This window comes from Chenopodium quinoa, unplaced genomic scaffold (genome assembly GCF_001683475.1).
Source record: "Chenopodium quinoa cultivar QQ74 unplaced genomic scaffold, ASM168347v1, whole genome shotgun sequence".
Classification (NCBI taxonomy): Eukaryota; Viridiplantae; Streptophyta; class Magnoliopsida; order Caryophyllales; family Amaranthaceae; genus Chenopodium; species Chenopodium quinoa.
Window position 1 is genome coordinate 1,921,772 of NW_018745540.1, and position 20,544 is coordinate 1,942,315.

At 38.1% G+C, this 20,544-nt stretch overlaps 1 protein-coding gene across 1 annotated transcript; it reads left to right on the forward strand.

Moving 5' to 3' along the window:
* The first annotated feature begins 7,416 nt into the window (after positions 1-7,416).
* On the forward strand, positions 7,417-9,271 carry LOC110716020 (basic 7S globulin-like). The gene has a single exon (XM_021894653.1). The coding sequence runs from the start codon at positions 7,531-7,533 to the stop codon at positions 8,842-8,844; it is 1,314 nt and encodes a 437-aa protein (XP_021750345.1). The 5' UTR covers positions 7,417-7,530; the 3' UTR covers positions 8,845-9,271.
* Positions 9,272-20,544: the final 11,273 nt, after the last annotated feature.

Sequence of the window (20,544 nt, forward strand, 5' to 3'; positions counted from 1 at the left end):
GCATCAACGGGTGATTTATCCTTAGTACATGCAAACTCCCTTGATGACGCCACAAGTGTTACACCACTGTTTTGGGTCGAGGAAGATTTCAAATCTTGACGCTCAGTCCAAAAACTGTACCCATTTATGTCATATCCCTCAAATGAGCGAACATCATCCCTAGGACCATAAGCAAGCCACCTTACTATATCATTGACACTCTCATCCATTCTACCCATCACTCGATCACGAAACCAACTCACAAACCTCTTATTATGCAACTACATCAATTCCCTTTCACCTTTCGATGGAAATTCATCATGCAAACTAGCCATGTGCTCATCTAAGTATGGGTGAACATCTGCAACATGGTGCAACACATATAGGTGTGCTTGTAATAACTTATCTCGGTCAGGTGACATTCGTTTCGACCTGATTGTGCCCTAACCATCAAGTCTCCCTTCATGTCAAGAAGTAGGAAGACCAGTAGGTTCAGCAATGGCTATATAGTCGGCCACAAAATTACCAATCTCCTCACCAACGATCCCTTGAATCATACTTCCTTCCGGGTGAGCCCGATTCCTTACCTTATTTTGAAATGTACCCATGTGTCTTTCAAAAGGATAGCACCACCTCATGAACACTGGACCGCACAGTTTAATCTCACGCACCAAATGAAGAATAAGATGCACCATTATGTCAAAAAATAAGGGTGGGAAGTACATCTCAAATTTGCACAGAGTCACAACCACATCCGCCTACGAAGCATCAAGTGTACAAGGATCAAGCACTTTACTGCATATTGTATTGAAAAATGAACAGAGGCTTGTAACAGCTTCCCTCACGAGCTTCGGTAAAATACCACGTATTGCAATTGGAAGGAATACTTGCATCAGAACATGACAATCATGGGATTTCATACTTGTCAGCTTCAATTCTCCATTTAAGGATACAAATCTTTTCATGTTAGATGCATACCCTGATGGAACCTTAATGTCGTAGAGACATGCATAAAACATCCGTTTTTCTACCCTTGACAATGTGTAGCAAGCCGGAGGTAAATAAGCCTTGTCATCCTTGGCTTTTCCCTTATTTCTTCTTCGACGCATCCGTGGCCTTTCCCTTTCCCTTGCTCTTCCCCTTTCCTTTTCTCAAACTCATTTCATCTCCCTTTTCCTATTCATTTCCCTTTCTAACCTTTTCCTGAGCCCACAATTCTGGACGAACCCCCATCTTTTCCAATTCTAACCGTGCACCGTTTTGATCCTTTGCTTTGCCTTGAATATTCATCAGCGTTCCCACAAGAGCATCACACACATTCTTCTCCATATGCATTACATCAAGACAGTGCCTAACGTCATGTTCTTTCCACTACGGAAGGTTCCAAAAGATTGATTTTTTTTTAAAGAAAGCAGTTGAGTCCGCAACTTTTTCTGTTTTCCCAAATACTGTTTGCATACCCTTAACTCGAGCATAAACCTCGTCACCAATCAATGGCCTAGGCGCAGTCCCCTCATCCTCTTTCCCATCGAAAGCCTTTTTCTGCCTACGGTACGGGTGATCACGCTTGAGCAACCTTCGGGTCTGAACGTACACCTCTTTGTGAGAATGATCAAGGCGCATGCTTGGTGTGTCTTCAATACAAATGGGGCATGCTTTTTTTCCTTTGTTCTTGTACCAAGAGAAGTTGCCATATGCAGGACAATCATTAACGGTCCACATAAGAGCTGCACGCAATGTGAACATCTCATTCTTATGAGCATCAAAAACGGAAACCCCTTCGTCCCACTTCTTTCTCAAATCGTCAACAAGTGGCGCAAGATAAACATCTATGTCGTTTCCAGGTTTCCTTGGCCCCGTTATTAGTATTGAAAGCATTACATACATATGTTTTATGCACAACCAAGGAGGCAAATTCTAGATCACTAAAAGTACCGGCCATGTGCTGTGTTGGGTACTATGAGTGCCAAATGGATTCAACCATTCCGTGCACAACCGAAGCCTTAAATTTATGACTTCATCACCAAATTCCCCAAACTTCATATCAATGTTCTTCCATTGCGGGGAGTCGGCTGGATGCTTCAGCATTTTGTTTCTCTTTCTTCCCTCTGCATGCCACCTTAAGTTTTTAGCGTCTTTTGTGGTTGAGAAAAGACGCTTAAACCTTGAAATGATGGGAAGATACAACAACACCTTAGCAGGAGGTCCCTTCGTACCAGCATTGCAACTTATGCGCTTGTAGCGCGACTTCTTGCATCGTGGACACTCCTCCAATTGTTCATATTCATTTCGATAAAGAATGCAATCATTAGGACATGCATGTATCTTCTTATACTCTAAACCAAATGGACACATGAGCTTCTTTGCATAATTGTAAGACATAGGAATTTCATTCCCGTCAGGAAACATCTCACTTAACACGGTCAACAAAGAAGTAAAACTATTGTCCGTCCACCCATGCTTCGACTTAATGTTAAACAGTGTTAGCACAGCTGATAGTTTAGAGTATTTTTTGCACCCAGGATAATGACTTTTAGATATAAAGACTTTTTAGAAGCCTCCGATAATGACTCAAACACGTCACCTTCAACACCACGCATCATCTCATCCACCCCTTCATCCTCAACCTCATCCACCTGATCATCCTCAAATCCATCCTCATCACCATTATCAATAATATATTCATCATTCATGTATTCCTCGTCCACATGAATCTCATTGCTTCTATCATGTACATCATTCCCAACAACATCCCCACTGTACTCTCCATCTTCATCGTGCCAAATCCACACATGGTATTTAAGCCTAAACCCACGACAAACTACATGATCTCTAATGATATCAACACTATTGACCACCTTCACATTATTACAATCAACACAAGGACAATAGAGGCAATCGACACCCATTCTGCGCTGATAAGATAAAGCCCTCTCGCAAAACTCTTGAACCCCATCAAGGAATTGCAATGTATCACGTCTACCATACATCCAACCACGATCCTTGTCCATTGAGTAAATTGTCTCTAAACATAGAAACATATTACGAATAATGTATAATTGCTACATATATTATATATGTAAATAAAATTCTAACACACATTATGCATATAATATTCTTATAGTAAAAAAAATGCATATATGCTTCCAAAGGGTCCTTATCGCTCCAACCTAACCCATCCTTGAACGTGTATTCTCACTAGTGAATATATGTCGACTTTCTAATTTTAAGGAAAATTCGGCAGCATTTCCCCCTAGTTCTCCAAGTACACGATGTAGATAATTACTTACCCACATATGTACCCAGAGAACATGGTGAGGAAATGATATGCCAAGATGTTCCTTAAAATTGAAAAAAAAAGACATACATTCACCACCTAAGTGAGAGTAAACGTTCAAGAACAGTCCTAACCAGGGACTATTCAAGACTTCTCCTAATGAGAAAGCCTTGAACGGGTATCTAGGCATATGATGATGCAAGCATTTATATATTGTTGTATTTATTTGTCATTAAACAATACACAAGTTGTAATAGCATGAAAAACTTTCATTAAATGAATAAAGAAAAAGGAATATAGATTAGAAAAGTTTATAATTCATACCACTATAGCAAGTACAATGGATGTATTCTTTCTAACTTTCCACTATATCTACAATATGTAGTCTTCAAGCAGCTAAACTTGTACTTCAATTCACATATGAATCTATAAAAAATTAAAAACAAAAAACAAAAACAAAAAACAAAAGTTAGTAAGTAATTAACAGCTACATACATTGCTAAAGTATAATGCATAAAGGTAAGAGTGCAAACAAGATTCAATCTCGAATTTGGTAAAAAGAATCATAAAGGTAAGAGTGCAAACAAGATTCAATCTTAAATTTGGTATCAAAGCTTATAAAAGTTTACCAAATAGGTATCTTCGCTTATAGGATGTGAGTTTATACCAAACGTATAATGGACACTTGAACTACGATAGTTGAATACACTTGCATTAGATTTGGAATAATTAATCAGAATTTTCGTGACTTCATCCTTACTTATGGCTTTAAAAGCAGCCTCTCTCACCTCTCACTAAGACAACATTATTTGGGTCCTCTTTGTGAGACATTAAATGTCTTGGAGTGGCACTTTTCAAGGTACACATTATATATAGCCCCCTCTCACACATTCCTCTCATATCCGTCACACATACTAAAAACAAATCAACAAACAAAACAATAAAAAGAAACTTCTTTTCTTTTATTTAAGTTTTACCTAAGCATAAATAAAAAAAATGAAGGGTAAGTTCTTCAAAGTATCCTTAAACAAGTGCAGGAAAATGAGCAGCAAAGTTATACATTCATCAGAGTATGAATGTGAGTCTTAGCTTGCCGTCAATGGTGTTTTTGGCCATCGTTGAGTTTACAGCAAGAAGCCGAAAAGTTCATCCCTAAGGATATCCCTAAGGGTCATATGGTTAGCTGGGAATGATTGTAATCCAATAATAAAAAAACAAAAAAAAAACGAAAATCAAACGTGAAGAAGCAGACTAACCCTAGAATTATGAAATTGAAAAACAAATCAACGAAAAACCCTAGATTGCGAAGGATTCGGATAGTTTAAGAAGACCACATTACCTCGAAGCTGCTTCAATGGAGGTGAGAAAGCTCAGATTCGGCTTCAATGGAGAATATAGAGCACGATTCAATGGAGGCGGAGGTGCTGCTTCAATGGAGTGAGAAAGGTGGGGCAACCACTTCAATGGAGAAGGTGAAAATTCGGGACTTAGGAAAGAGAACGAAGGCGAAAACGAGAGGGAAATTAAAACAGAACATGGAAAGAAAGAAAGAAAGAAGAAGAAAAGACGCAGCCCCTTTTTTAAAAAAAAATTTGGCACCGGTTTGAACCGGTGCGAAAACAGTATTTAGCACCGGTTTGGTCTGAACCGGTGCAAAATCCCTTCCACCCTTTTTTTTTAATATTTCCTAATTCGCACCGGTTTTAACCGGTGTGAAAAAGATGATTTTGCACCGGGTTATTAGGAACCGGTGCGAAAAGTACCTTCCCCAATCCCGCCCATTTCTTTTCCCATCGGTTTTCAAGAATCGTTGCAAAAAGTGCGCTGCGTAATTCATTTTTTCTACTAGTGATAGAAGTTACTGCTGCTGTTGAAGTTGTTGTTGTGGTGGTATTTCTGCTTCTTAAAATTGTTCTTGTTACCTTAATGGTTCCCAGAGCTCTGTCCAATCTCCTTTCTCTTTTTCTTTCCTTCCACCTCAGCTAACTCCTTCTTTTTCTTCAATTCTAAAGCATAGAGGTGTGCAAGACCTTCCATAAACTTCATCCAAAGTTTCAAACACTTGTCCACAGAGTTTTAGTTGGAGATCAGTAGCCAACCCACTCTCGAACTTCCTAGCTTTAGCTTTTTCTTTAGAAACAAATGCTTTGGAAAACCTTGACAGCTCAATAAACTTGGTATAAAACTCAGTTACTAACATCTCTCCCATATTTAAGTTAGAAAATTCTTCAGCTTTCTGTTTCTATAGAAAACTAGGGTAAAACTTGTCCCCCACCTTCTCCTGAAACATAGTCCAATTGAAACTAGGTAGTGCCTTAATGGTAGCTTCATTTTGTTACCACCAAAGGTCAATTACACCCCTGAGGTAAAAGGTAGCACAGCCTAGTTTAGAATTTTCTAGGCACCCTACTGCCCCAAACAATTTCTCAAACTCCCTTAACTAGTTTTCTAGCACAGCTGGGTCTAACTCTCCTTGATAAGTTGGTGGCTTGCTATGTGCCACCTTTTTGAACAATTCTCCCTGAGCATCCCCATTGTTGGTCGAGTTCCTTGCTAACTATTGGGCAACCGCGACCAACTGCCTTACAACTTCACTCAGCTCACCTCCTCCATCATTATTGTTTCGACTCCCTCCTGCAATCTTCCTTCTCCTAAATTGAAACAAGGGGTCTTTATTAATTATGGTCATGGTTAGCTCTCAAATTAGACACCCATCCTTCTAGCATATACCAATCATACTTACATATTTAATTTAAGCCACTAAATTGAGGTTGCAAAAATTACAACTCTCCAATTTTGCAGCTTGATCAACACATTTTTTTATTGCTAACCAACCATACATTTAATAAAGCATCACAAAAATAAATAAAAATAATTCCCATGGTTTCCAGAGTTTAGAAATGATTTGTTGGAAGATTTCAGTAAGAAACAGATCATTGGAGTAGTGATATGAAATTTGATAACAAAATTAATTATTCGGTAGTGAAATGGATCATTTGGCAAGGAAATGAATATAAATTTTATTTAAGAATAAAGGAATGAATGGAAAATAAATAAAATGAATTTGAATAACCTACGCAAATAAATAGATTTATTGATTCACTGTGGCCATGCCACTTATTACTGTACTGGAAAAGAAATAACTGTGACTACGGAAAAGAAACTAGAAATCCTGTATGAAGAAGCGAAACTACAAAAATTTAGTCCTTTCGAACATCATCCTTCGTGTCCTTTCATTGTTTATAGCTTCCAGGATCGAATTCAGGGTCATCCTCTGCAGCCATTGGTTCAGCTGTCTTTGGATTTTGCTCTACTTGAATAAACTCTTCATCTCCTCATCGTCAGATGAAATATCAATAATGATTGGGGTTGGTGGTGGATTTGGATTTGAGATTTCCATAATGGAACTGTCAACAATATGGTTACTCTCCTCCATTATTTCTCCTTCCTCTTGCCCTCCATTTGGTCCTGGTTGATTGCCCTGTGATGGAGAAGTGTTTTCTAATTGGTTGCTTGTAGAAGGGGAATTATTCCCTGCTTGGTTATCATAATAATAATTTGGATATAGAATCTATAAGCGTTCCCAGTGATATTTCTCAACTCAAACAAGGTAAGAAATCAAGTATCCACTGTCCATAATAGTCTTTATATTTAGAATAATTGGGGATGTCCCCAGGCAAGTAGAAATCAGAGAACTTTGTCTTGATAGTAAGATACAGGGGTTTATCAGGAAGACAGTGAATTATCATGGCTGAAACATGATCAGGAAGTATTTAATAACTAAACAATAGTGGTGTCAATTTGGATTCGGGTCAAGTTCGGTGAAGACGAGTCAGGTCAAGTCTATATTTAAACCTAAATCATGCTAAATTATTGTGTTTATGTGAGGCTAAATTCAAATCAAATATTTTTCGGATTGGGTCTGATTGAATGCGGTTTTAACACCCCTACTTAACAAGTCAAAATGTATAACTTTCTGTCTACTTAGGAGTATTTCTTAACAAAGGTAGTAGTACAAATGTACAATTTCCAGAACTGAAATCGTGCGCTGTATGTAACAACTCGATCGACGACCTAGCACTTTCAGTCGCCATGCTTGACTTTTCAATTTTGATATTTCCATCATCTTTATCATAAGTCACTCCCACGTAATATCAATTAATTTCCCTATTGAGTATTGAACTATTGACTTCCCCTGCACCCTTTATAACATAATTATCCACTTCTGAATCATAATCAACTCCTTAATTTTCCTCCTCTACTTGACAACTACAATGGCTACCTTCTCCTACCACCACCTCCTCATTTTCACTCTCGTAGCCGTCACCTCCGCCGCTCCCTCGTTCCGCCCGAAAGCCCTAGTCCTCCCCGTCTCAAAAGACCCCTCTAAACTCCAATACACAATCAACCTCACCCAAAGAACTCCTCCTGTCTCCGTCCCATTAACCCTCCACCTTGGCGGCTCATACTTATGGGTTGACTGCGATCGAAACTACGTTTCCTCCACCTACCGCCCCGCTCAATGCAACTCCGCGCAATGCTCACTCGCCGACTCCAAGTCATGCGGGACTTGCAACTCACCCCCTAGACCCGGGTGTAACAACGACACCTGCGGTCTTACCCCTGACAACCCCATCACTAACACCGCCACCGGAGGCGAGCTTGCTTCCGATGTGGTGCAACTCCCCTCCACCGACGGCTCAAACCCGGGCCGAGTGGTTTCAGTACCCAACTTCCTCTTCACTTGTGGTCCCACTTTCTTGTTACAAGGCCTAGCAAAAGGAGTCCAAGGTATTGCAGGATTAGGGAGGACTAAAATCTCTCTTCCTTCACAATTCTCATCAACTTTCAGTTTTGCTAGAAAATTTGCAATCTGTTTATCCGCATCAACCAACTTAAACGGTGTCGTTTTCTTCGGGGACGGACCTTATAGGCTCCTCCATTCACCTCAATCGATAGACGTGTCATCTAGTCTTATGTACACACCTTTGATCATCAATCCTGTAAGTACTGCGGCCGCCTCATTCGCAGGAGAGCCGTCGTCTGAGTACTTCATTGGAGTGACAGCCATCAAAATCGGAGAAAAAGAAGTACCCTTAAACAAGTACAAGGCCTTATTAACCATAGATAACAAAGGAAACGGTGGGACGAAAATCAGTACTGTCAACCCTTACACAGTTATGCATACTTCTATCTACAAGGCTGTAACAAACTTCTTTGTCAATGAGTTGAAGAACGTCTCAAGGGTTAAGGCAGTTGCGCCATTCCAAGTTTGCTACGACATGAAGTCGCTCCCCAGCACACGAGTTGGAGCTGGGGTACCGGCTATTGATCTAGTGTTGCAGAATGAGAAGGTGTACTGGAGGATGTTTGGGGCGAACTCGATGGTGGCGGTGAATGGCGATGTTATTTGCCTTGGTTTTTTGGATGGTGGAGAAAATGTAAGGACGGCTATTGTGATAGGAGGGTATCAAATGGAAGATAATTTGTTACAGTTTGATTTAGCGAGGTCTAGGCTTGGGTTTAGTTCGTCATTGCTGTTTAGCCAAACTACTTGTGCTAATTTCAACTTTACTTCTAGTGCATAATCATGAATATGTATAATTAAGTGTTGATTAATTAATTCCCTCAAAAAAAAAAAAAAAAGTGTTGATTAATTAATGTATGTTTTAAAGCTGCAATAAATAAGTTCGTAATACGGAGTAATGTATTACGAGTATACATACTACGATTAAAAATGGAAATTTCTTTATTTCTCCTATTGATTAACAAGTTTTGTTTCTCATGGAATATGTGTCAAGATCTGAGAGGTTCATCCAAAATTGACAGGCGGTATCTACCAGTGAAAAACATCACATTATTTTCCAAAATGTCATTATGAGAAACAAAAGTGTTTCTCATGAGGAGAAATTGGGGTTCCCTCATTAAAAATGATGTTTGTACGAAATTTAACTATTAATTCAATAATGTTGCATTGACTAATGATATATGTTGTCAATTTGTTATTTATTTCTATTCTAACTGCTCTTATCTGTTCAAGGTAGTTTTTTTTTTTTTTTTTTTTTTTTTTTTTTTTTTTTTTTTTTTTTTTAGGAAAATAACTTCAAGATATCTATTACATTCTTGATCGTTGAGTTTTTATTTCTCATTTGAGTTAAGTTTATACATTGAAAAAAATATTACAATTAATACATTACCTACTAGGGTTGTGGGAAAGGGTGGGGATGGGTTTAGGTCGGTCGGTGAGGTAGGGGGAGGTGGTGCGCTGGTGGCTACGTCGGCGGCTGTGGATCAAGGTGGAGAAGAAGGTGGAAGTGGTGGGGCGGTGGTGGGGCTACGGTGGCTGGGTAGTTTTAGGTTTTTTTTTAATTTTATTTTTTTTTGTTTTTTTTTTGTTTTTTTTCTTTTTTGGACAATAATAAAGCGACACATGGCTTCATGGCCTCACTTAACGAACCCCTAAATGGAATCATTTAAGTGGTGGTGAAATCCATTTTTTTTAAATTTGTCTGGTTTTAAAATAATTTTTTTTATGGGGGTGTTAAAAACTATTTTCAGGTTCTTGTCTGGTGTTAAAATCTAAAATATCCAAACGTAAAACTAGATTTGCTTGAAACCATACAAAATATACTCGCTCCGTCCCTTTTTATAGTTCTCATTTGTAATTTTGACACTATTTTTAATGTGAGAGAAACTTCTAAATTACTCTTAATATATAAGACATAACATAGTCACGTTGTGTTCTATTTGATTTGTCTCGATGAATAGATTATTAATATTCAATTGTTATATTTATTTACTAATAAGCAACTGATGATATTTATTGTCAAAGTGTTGCATTGGCAAACGTGAACAGTCCAAATGAAAACTATAAAAAGGGACGGAGGGAGTAAATGAGAATATCGTTCAGGGACACATGAAGTACAAATAAAGATAAATTCAGTCCTAAATTAATACAAAGTATATTAACCTTATTTTGTTACGAAATTAAAGGAACTTTTAACTCAACAGTCTACAAAAATGTCTATTAAGCCCCATTCACTTCATCTTATTTTTACTAAACTGAAATCATTTTTACTGAACTGGAATATTTTTGCTTAACTTATATGATTTTGACTGAATTGAAATTAATTTTACTAATTCTCTGTTATATTTCCTTTATAAAATTACTGATTTTTACTGAACTGAAATTATTTTTATTGAACTGAACTTATTTTTGCTGAACTGAACTTATTTTTACTGAATTGAAATTAAAATTACTAAATAAATTTGTTTTAAGGTAAAGTGAACAGGACCTTATTTATATCTTATTTATATTGTGTTTCTTCAAGTTAAGGGGCATACATTTTGGACAAAAGATCAAAAGATATTCTTGGTGGACGTATCTCCGTACCTCCAATATTCAGATAAATCATAAATGTAATTGTAACCCAAGCACACCTAAGACTTTTCCACACTCTATTATTTAACCATATATTTTATCAATAAACAATCGTCATCAGCAAAAACAAATAATTTGGACCTACATACAGCCCATAGAACTCACAATAAACGCAAGTGCAATCATCAAAGCGTAAGTTAGTTGACCACTTGACTCGTACCTTAAACAAGTTGCCACATTTTGAAAATTCTTATCATAAAACTTCAAACCAATTTTGCCGTACGGTAGGACCGCTAATGCCTATCCACACAAGCTATTAAAAAAATAAAAAATAAAAAAAGGCAAAATTGGCCGCAACACCTGAAATATAGATTAGGTGCATTGAGCACCCTAAACTTTGCGTAATAGCCAAAACAACATCAACTATGATGTAAGGTGCGACGCGTGTCTTAAATGAAAAATTTCGGCCGCTTATTTCACTAGAGGAAGTTGTTATGTTGTTATTAAAAAAATTTCCTCCAAAATTGTATATGATATCATCATAATATAATTTTTATTTTATTTTCAGCTATATTATTATTAGTATCAATTTGAGAAAACAGTCTATTCTCTCTAACATAATAGTTTAATTTTTCTTCGTTAGGTATCCCTTTGACCATTTAATTTTTCTATCAGCTCTATTTTTTTTTTAATGAAATTAGCTCTAATTTTTTTTATTTTTTTTAATGTTTAATGTATTATTTGATTGGGAATTTTTTTATTTTTAATTTCGCTATTAAAAAATAAGCAAAGTTAGAAAATTTTATTTATTCGAATCGTGCATCGCACGAGACTAATCTAGTATATATATATATGAATGAATCAAATAAGTTTAAGTTAGATCGAAATAAATCTAAATTTTCTGGTTTTTATTGGTTGATCAGAAGAAAATTAGTGTGACAGATTTTATAATTTTGGCTTTACATAAATCATATAATCAGATGTAGTGTTAGACTAGAAAATGTAACAGATATAGATCAAAATATTCTGTATCGTACACTTCAATTATGGAGGTAGTCTATTTTCTAGTAAAGAACGTGCTAGTTATCTCTAAGCATATCTAATCTACTCTATAATGGAATGTCCAAAACGTTAATTGATATGTTGATGTTTGATATATATCAAACTAAGGACATAAGTGACACATTTGGCGTTTGTTTGGTTAAATATATACTCTTTATTTAACACGTTAGCTGATACATGATTTCATACATTAATATTTTCGATCATCAATATATACATAAATATAAATTTGGAAAACATATTGTAGAAAATTTTTTCATAAAGGTCCTTTTAAGTTGTCGATTTTGTGTGAAAAATTCTTATATAAAAAAAATGTGGCAAAAAGTTTCTTATATCTCATTTAGGCTGTCATGAGCGACCTTTGACCGAATTCCGACAATTGACTTTTATTTCTCGACCTTTTCTTTTTTTTTTTTTTTTACCTTTTCCCTCCTATTCTAGATGACCCTAATTCTCCCCCCTCCCCATTTTCCTTTCCTCTCTCTAATTTGTGATCCCTAGTCATCATGAATGTAATACCCTGTATTTTTAAGTATTTTATAAATTATTCAAGTATTTATAAAAATATATTTTAAAGCTCAAGTATTTTAATTAAATATTTCAAAGGGCTAAAGTATTTTAATTGTTAAGTTTTATAAAAGTAAATTTTATTTTGGGCTAAATGTTTATTAATTACTTGGGCTCGTTTAAATAATCGTATGTAAACAATCCTTACATACTCCTATTGGACCTACCCTATGTTATTTAACCAAGCCCAATTCCTTTATTTGAACCTTTGTAGGTCAAATATTTCATAACTCAAGCCCACTTATTTATTAAGCCAAAACCTACTCTCTATTCTCTACTCTATAAATATTCCCCAAAACCCCAAAATTTCTAACAAAAAGAGTCTCAAAAATCAAATTTTTAGGGTAAGTATTATTCTCTCTCTTTTTTTCCTTATTTTTCTTTCCTTTCTTTCTCAAAAATCAAGCCATCCAGCATGCGTGGCTCGTAATAAGTCGTGTTTTGTGCGTATTTATTAGCTTATTTTTTGTTGGCTTTATTAGCTTAGTCGAATGTTTTAGTCCATTTTGGTGTAATTTGGTTTAGTTTCGATGATTCAATGCTTTTATGGGTAGTTTCGTTGTTTTTGATGTATTTCAGGATTAACGGAGCTAATTGAGTGGAACTGAAGCAAAACGTTGATGAAATACTTGACAAATATGACACCTGTTCACTATTATGCTCATAACTTTTGATATACAAATGATAATGGAGTGATTCAAATTGCATTGGAAAGTAGACTTGAAGACCTTTCCAACAATATATTACACGCCTCAAACGGAGCTTTGGATATGAAGTTATGACTGATTTAAAATGAGTGATACGCACAGCAGAGCAGGCACGTCCGTGCCAAGCAGTCAGGCACGTCCGTGCCTGGAAGACAGATTCTGCAGCGTTTTTATTTCTAGAAAGGCACGTCCGTGCCTCCTGGGATTCTTGTGCGCCAAGGCTTAGCCGTTTTTCTTATCTTTTTAGGCTCATATAAATACTTTTTAGCCTTGTTTTTCCTGACTATTCATTAAGCCTTATTTTATTTTATTTTTTTTATTCTCTCCTTAAGAACTAGTTCTCAATTATTACTTTTCAAGTTTTTGTAATTCAAGATTCAAGCTTTCTACTTTCAATTTTTATTCAAGATTTGGTATTTATTTTTCATCCTTTGTTATTTAATTATGTTTTCATTATTTATTATTATTTTTGTTTCTTTAATCATGTGTGAGTAGATTCTTTAATTCAAGATCTAGTGTAGCCCAAGTATTATTGATGCATGAATTAAATCTTTAAATTCTTTTTTAACTTTAACAATTGAATTGCTAAATTGATTGTGATTATGCCAATGCTAGGTTAGACGTAACTATAGTATTGCGATTATTCCATTGTTTTTATCACAGCGAGAGTTGGGTATAAACAGATTTGAGTAAATTAATTTAGGGTTTGATTCATAACACGAGAGTAGTTATGTTTGATAATTGGTAAGTGAGAGTAACGTGTTTAATGTCTTTAATATGCATGATACCATGAGAATAGGATTGATTGTATGTTAGGGAAGCCATTGATACTCGAGAGAGATCCTTGGTAATTATTAGGGTTTACTTTTCCCCGTTCGATTGATATCGTATGTTAAGGGTAGAATTACAATTGCATCGATAATAATTGTGGTGAAACTAGATCTTGGATGTTTTAAGTACTTGATTTAATCATCTTTTCGAATTCTTCTCGTACTTAGTTCCTTAGATAATTGATTATAATTGATTCTTGCTTAGTAGAAATTCGAGTCCATTTAATTATTCGTGAACCTTAGTCTCTTCGGATCCGACCCTTACTTGCCAGTCTACATTAGTATTGGTCAGTTAGGTTATTTTTGATAGGTACGCGACACGCCTATCAGCTCGCTAACAGCACGCATGCTGGGCCTTGCATGGGTGTCTCGCACCATCGCAAGCCCTAGCACAAGCGTACGCACTATCGCATGGCTAGGCCAGTGCGTGTGTGCGTGTGCGTGTAGGGCATCGCAGCAGCAACACTAGCCTCTCTCAGTGCGTATGCGTGCAAGCCATCGCAGCATCACAGCACCAAGCTTCGCATGCTTGTGCGTGTGGCTGGCGAGGCAAGGGGCCAGCATGCATGGCTCGCTAGCAGCACACGTGCTGGCTATGCGAGTGTGTGCGAAGAGTGACTAGGCAGCAGCACTACGCAACAGCTAGCCTGGGCTTGCGTGTGCGTGTGCGATGGCGAGGGAGGCAGGGGCCAGCACTTGCTAGCAGCGCCCGGCACCTAGCAAGCAGCATCGCAGGCATCACCCAGCACAGCAGCATGCAGCGCGCATGGCTGGCTGGGCTGATGCTTGCTGCCTTGTGCTGGCTAGCTGGGCTAGCTGGCAGTGCTAGCTGGCGTGCTAGCTGGCAGCAGCCCAGCAGCCCCTTGATGACCGATTTTGTGAGGAGTAGGGACCAAGGCTTGGGAAAAGCCTTGGGGAGCAAGGCAATGGTCCCCTCCCCCCACCTATTCATGGTCCTCACCTAACCCTCTCTCTCCCCTTGACACTTGTTGCATTGTGATTGCACTTGATTAATTATTTAATTTAGAATTAAATAAATTATCAAAATTGCACATGATCCTACATTGATCATGAACAAGGGTTTCAAGTCCCTTTTCCCTATAAATACCAAAGGTTTGGCTTTTGGGAAAGAACACTTGAGTGGAAAAGTAAAGGCAACTTCATTGTTGAGTATACCTTGAAATTCGTAAAACTCCAAGTTTATATTTTTTCGGGCCTCGACTAACCTTCGAGGCTTGGGACGCTCGGGTCGGGTTCGATGGTACGATCCCATCGGAGGCCTTGTATTTTCGGGGTTCAAGTAAGAGCTCATAGTTGAGCGAAGCACGCGTCAAAGGTATAATCTTTTATCCTTTATTATGCTATTAATTATGTTTTGCTTGTTAATTGCATTTATTATGGGGGCGGGTCTTGGCGGGTTTCATTCCGCGTAGTGTGGGTCACTACGAAACCCAACATCTCTCGCACGCACTGATTCCTTGATACTCTGTTCAACATAGTACATCACGTTAGGGTGGTTGGCTAAGATTCTAGTAGTGGAGGTCTGCTCGGGGCATAACCACCCAACTTGACAAGGAGAATCAATGTCACGTAACTACTCTTGTAGTGCTCTATATGGATGATAATAGAATATTGATGGAAAAATGAAGGATAATCATCAGTAATCTGAATAACATAATTTAAGCAGCATTGAATTACCTCATGAATGTTTGTATGAGGGAAATGTTAAGCATTGAACCACTTAGAAATTCCTTCACATCTTCTTTGCTAATCCATGCAATTGCATCCTCATCATTGTGGAATAATGCCTTAGGTAGTGCAACTTCAATGGGATTGTCACTAGGCAACAGACTAACACGGTGTAGAAAAGTTAAATCCTTAGAGATCGATTGAAGGATCGTGCCTCCAACAAGTGAAGTAGCTAGCATGGCTGAACCTCTCGAAAAGTCGTTCCTCGATGCTTGTTCACTCTTCGACCGTTGTTCACTCATCTTCTTTGTAGGTTGATCAATGCTTTTAGGCTTTCCACCCTCCTTCTCTTTAAAGTTTGGCTTTTATTCAAAATCTTATAAAACAAATCACGCAATTGGTTAGAAAAGAAATCAATCCAACTCTAAGGAAGACAACCGCACAACGAGTAAAGAGTGAACCAAAGCAGCCGAGACCGCAACTGCCCAAGCCGTAGCAGCCTAGACAGCAACAGCCCATGCCGAAGCAGCCCAAACAACCGGAACCCAGGCCGCAGCAGTCCAGGCAGAAGTTGTACATGCCATAGCAGCCTAAGCAGTAGCAGCTGCCGAGGCCGCAGTAGCCCAAGAAGCAACAGCCCTGGCCGCAGCAGCCAGACAACGGAGATGGGGGCCGGGGAGTCTTGAGTGAGTGCAGAATTTTTGTAATTTTTTTATTTTTTTTTAGGAAAAGTGAGTGTGCATATTAGTTATTCAACACAAAATCTAAAAATCTTACCTCGTTGATCAACCTTACCCAAGCACGTGGCCATTGCACAAAGCTACCTTTTGCTTCCCAAAGTGTAGTAATCCCATCCTCCTCTATTGGCACTGGTAGTCGGATGTCATGGAACCCCACAATCACAGAATTAATCCCGACCGAGTAATGTTGTGGCCTAAGCGATCGCAAATGGACCATATCATATGTCGGTTGTGCACTAGCATACGCCACCAAATGCAAATCTCCACTGTTTGATAGCCCCGGGTGTAGAAGTGCACAATGGGTCTCTTCCTACACCAATTTAGAAGATAACTTATAAGAACCAAACATATCACAAGGGGTCTTTTCCTACACAATTGATAATGTAACGAGATTCACTACGCTAGAACCAAACAAATCACCTGTAAATCTGGAAATTCATGAGGTGTTGGATTATCAAGCTCCCTCGTGTCTGCATGTGTAGGAGTACCAACCTGCAATAGTAAATCAATAATGCCACCTTAGATCTCACGTAACACAATATGCCAAAACTAATAGATTTAAAACTACCTCATGTATCTCATCTTCTCCATGTATCTGATCTGCTCCTCGTCCTTGTGGGTGACTACATGAGTCGACCGGTGTAGTCAAGAGGAACGGCAAGCCCGGTAAGTTCATTTGCTTCTCCCAAGCATTGAATTCGCGTACTATCTTGTTGCGTACTTAATCCTTAATTGATGCCACCTTGGCATCCAAGTCATGTGGTGAGTTAACACTTGCTCAAGATCTTTCTGATTTGGTGTATTCTGCACCCATCACCTTTTCCCATCTTAACAATGTCCCTCCCGAACCTACTACCCATCCTGGATGGTAGGGCTGTCCCAAAGCCAAGGTAAAAGGGTCTTTCTCTACAATTGGGACGAGCTTGCCTTCAACCAGTTCTTCAGTGTACTTAAGCTGTAGCAAAAACAAAAAGGTAACATGAATATAGTTAATGTTTTTGTATAGTGATATTTATGCAAAAGCTTCATAAAGTTCACAATTTCATAGTTAGCTTACAAGTTTATCTGCCATTTTTTTGGTTTTCGGAGCCTTGATGACCCATTTTCCGGTTTCCTTGTCAAGCGCATGCAGAGAACAAATGAAATCTCCAGTACGACTCACCAACGTAGTGATCGTGGAATTAGAGGGTTCTTTGGATGACCCTAGACGCGAAGTGGGGTATACTCCCTCCTTGACCAACGTTTCCCTCCATTAACCAAATGTCTTAGACCCCAGATGATGGGTGTACAGCCTCTGCAATGCATTTTTTGAATTTTTCTCCCACAATTCCTACATAATTAGAAATGTTAGTATCATTACTTCAAAAAGAGTCAATATATTATACAATTGTCATCAAATTTACCCAAACTTACAATTGCTTCCTTTTGACTTCTTTGAAGAACAAAAGCTTCCCAATCATTCTTCGATACGCTTGGTAATTTTTGCCACAGGAGTTGGTCTTCCTCGATAACTTCGTCATTTCCACCTGCATTATCCTTTCCCTTGCAAGCTTTCTTCTTCCTTGGTTTTCTCACAACTTTCTTAGTGATCCATCTACGAACTAAGGTGGTCTTGAAGCCTCTGGATCTTTCCACTACTAAAGATTCAAACACCCTTCGCTTGGCGGCATCATTAGAAATATTAAACTGACTCTGCAAGCACAAATAAAAGCGATTATTAGTTTCTCCTTTCAAACAACAGTAAGGTGAAGGTATTTATAATTGTGTAAATGTGCCAACAAAACACTTGCCCTTATATCATCCCAAAATATTTAAATCAAGCCTAGAGGTACTTGCCGCCAACCAAGTGTAATGGGGATTTTGCACGCACATATGCCAACTTGAACAGAATATTTTCGACGCCATTTGCCCGTAGGTTGGCCTACCTTGTCATACTCTAGGACCATGGGACCAGCAGGTTTCTTACAACTTGTCGTCGGACCCCTACCCTTTTTCATAGCCGGTGCCTTTACCCCCCCCCCCCCCCACCACCTATGCTGTTCATTTGACCTTGTCCCTCGCTTTGAGTTTGAGGAGCAGAATTCTCACCAACCATCTCAGAAATCGAATTTTCAATAGGAGGCACACGTTCAACTGAAATTTCAAATTCATCAAGCCTACGCTCAAACTCATCCCCTGAGCCTGATCTTCCAGCTCACCCAAATCATTCTCCTTGTTGACATCATAAAGCTCGTCCTCATCCTCAATGACATAATCATCATTATCCTTCATATCCTCTACACAATTAAGGTCCTCATCGTCCTCCATGAGATATAAACACCTGCCATTACAAACATAACACGTTATTAGTTGAAATAGAAATAAATTTTTTAGGTAAAGTTATAATCAAATATAAATTTATGAATTATAAATACAAATCAATATAGAAATGGGCAAGTAAGTTAACATATAGGTCATTTTTATTCCATTATAACCAAAATGACTCTCTAAGTCACCTAACTTGTGATTTTATAATACTGTCAACACTTAAAATATTATATCCTATCATATTTAACATGTTTTCAGAGTTACTTCATTCATTTAAAAGAAAATGTAAAAAATGGGCAAGTAAGTTAACACTTTCATTCATTTTCACCAAAATAAATCTTTAAATAACCTAACTTGTGATTTTATAATACTTTCATCGCCTTCAATTTCAAAATCACAAATAATAGTACCTCATTCTAATATTCCTTCGTTGTGGTCTGATTACATATAATTTTCTTGGTCGTCTATGTCATTTGGTATAACAGGTCTAGGAACAGTGAAAGGTGCTGAATCATCAAACACATTATATTCTTCCTCATCCTCAACATCTCCAATATAATGCCTAGGATTCTTCTTTTGCCAGCTAGCACAATAAACCATTTTGAATCGACTGGGTCAGTTACGTAGGACACTTGCTTAGCTTGAGATGCAAGGATGAATGGTTCCGCACTATCATTCAGGTGGCCAAGATCTACAAGAGTAATGTCATCATATTTGACGTTACGCCTGATATTATCAACCCACTTACACTGGAAAAGAGCAACCGTGAAGTTACAATAATCAAGATCCCATATTTCTTGAATTCAACCATAGTATGAAAACTCTGTATCAACGGGTGATTTATCCTTAGCACTTGCAAACTCCCTTGACGATGCCACAAGCGTTACACCACTGTTTTGGGTCGAGGAAAGTTTCAAATCTGGACGCTCAGTCCAAAAAGTGTACCCATTTATGTCATATCCCTCAAATGAGCGAACATCATCCCTAGGACCATAAGCAACCCACCTTACTGAATCAATGACACTCTCATGTCGAGAAGTAGGAAGACCAATAGGTTCAGCAACGACTGTATAGTCGGCCACAAAATTACTAATCTCCACACCCACGGTCCCTTGAATCATACTTCCTTCCGGGTGAGCCGGATTCCTTACTTTATTTTGCAATGTACCCATGTGTCTTTCAAAAGGCTAGCACCACCTCATGAACACTGGACCGCACAACTTAATCTCACGAACCAAATGAAGAATCAGATGCACCATTATGTCAAAAAATAAGGGTGGGAAATACATCTCAAATTTGCACAAAGTCACAACCACATCCGCCAGCAAAGCATCAAGTGTACAAGGATCAACCACTTTGCTCCATATTGTATTGAAAAACGAACAAAGGCTTGTAATAGCTTCCCTCATGTGCTTCGGTAAAATACCACGTATTGCAGTTGGTAGGAAAACTTGCATCATAATATGACAGTCATGAGATTTCATACTTGTCAGCTTCAATCTCCATTTAAGGATACAAATATATTCATGTTAGATGCGTACCTTAATGGAACCTTAATATCGTACAGACATGCACAAAACATCCGTTTTCCTACCCTTGACAATGTGTAGCAGCCGGAGGTAAATAAGCCTTTTCATCCTTGCCTTTACCCTCATCTGTCTTCTTCGACGCATCCGTGGCCTTTCCCTTTTCCTTTTCCTTTCCCTTGCTCTTCCCCTTTCCTTTTTTCGAAACAATTTCATTTTTATTTTCCTTTCCCTTTTTAACCTTTTCCCAAGCCTACAATTCTAGACGAACCCCCATCTTTTCCAAATCTAACCGTGCACCCTTTCCATCCTTTGTTTTGCCTTGAATATTCATCAGCGTTCCCACAAGAGCATCACCCACATTCTTCTCTATATGTATCACATCAAGATAGTGCCTAACGTCATGTTCTTTCTAGTACGAAAGCTTCCAAAAGATTGATTCTTTTTTAAAGAGAGTAGTTGAGTCCGCAGCTTTTTCT

Excerpts from the sequence above, each read along its gene's own strand:
- LOC110716020 (XM_021894653.1), top strand. The coding sequence starts at position 7,531 with ATGGCTACCTTCTCCTACCACCACCTCCTCATTTTCACTCTCGTAGCC.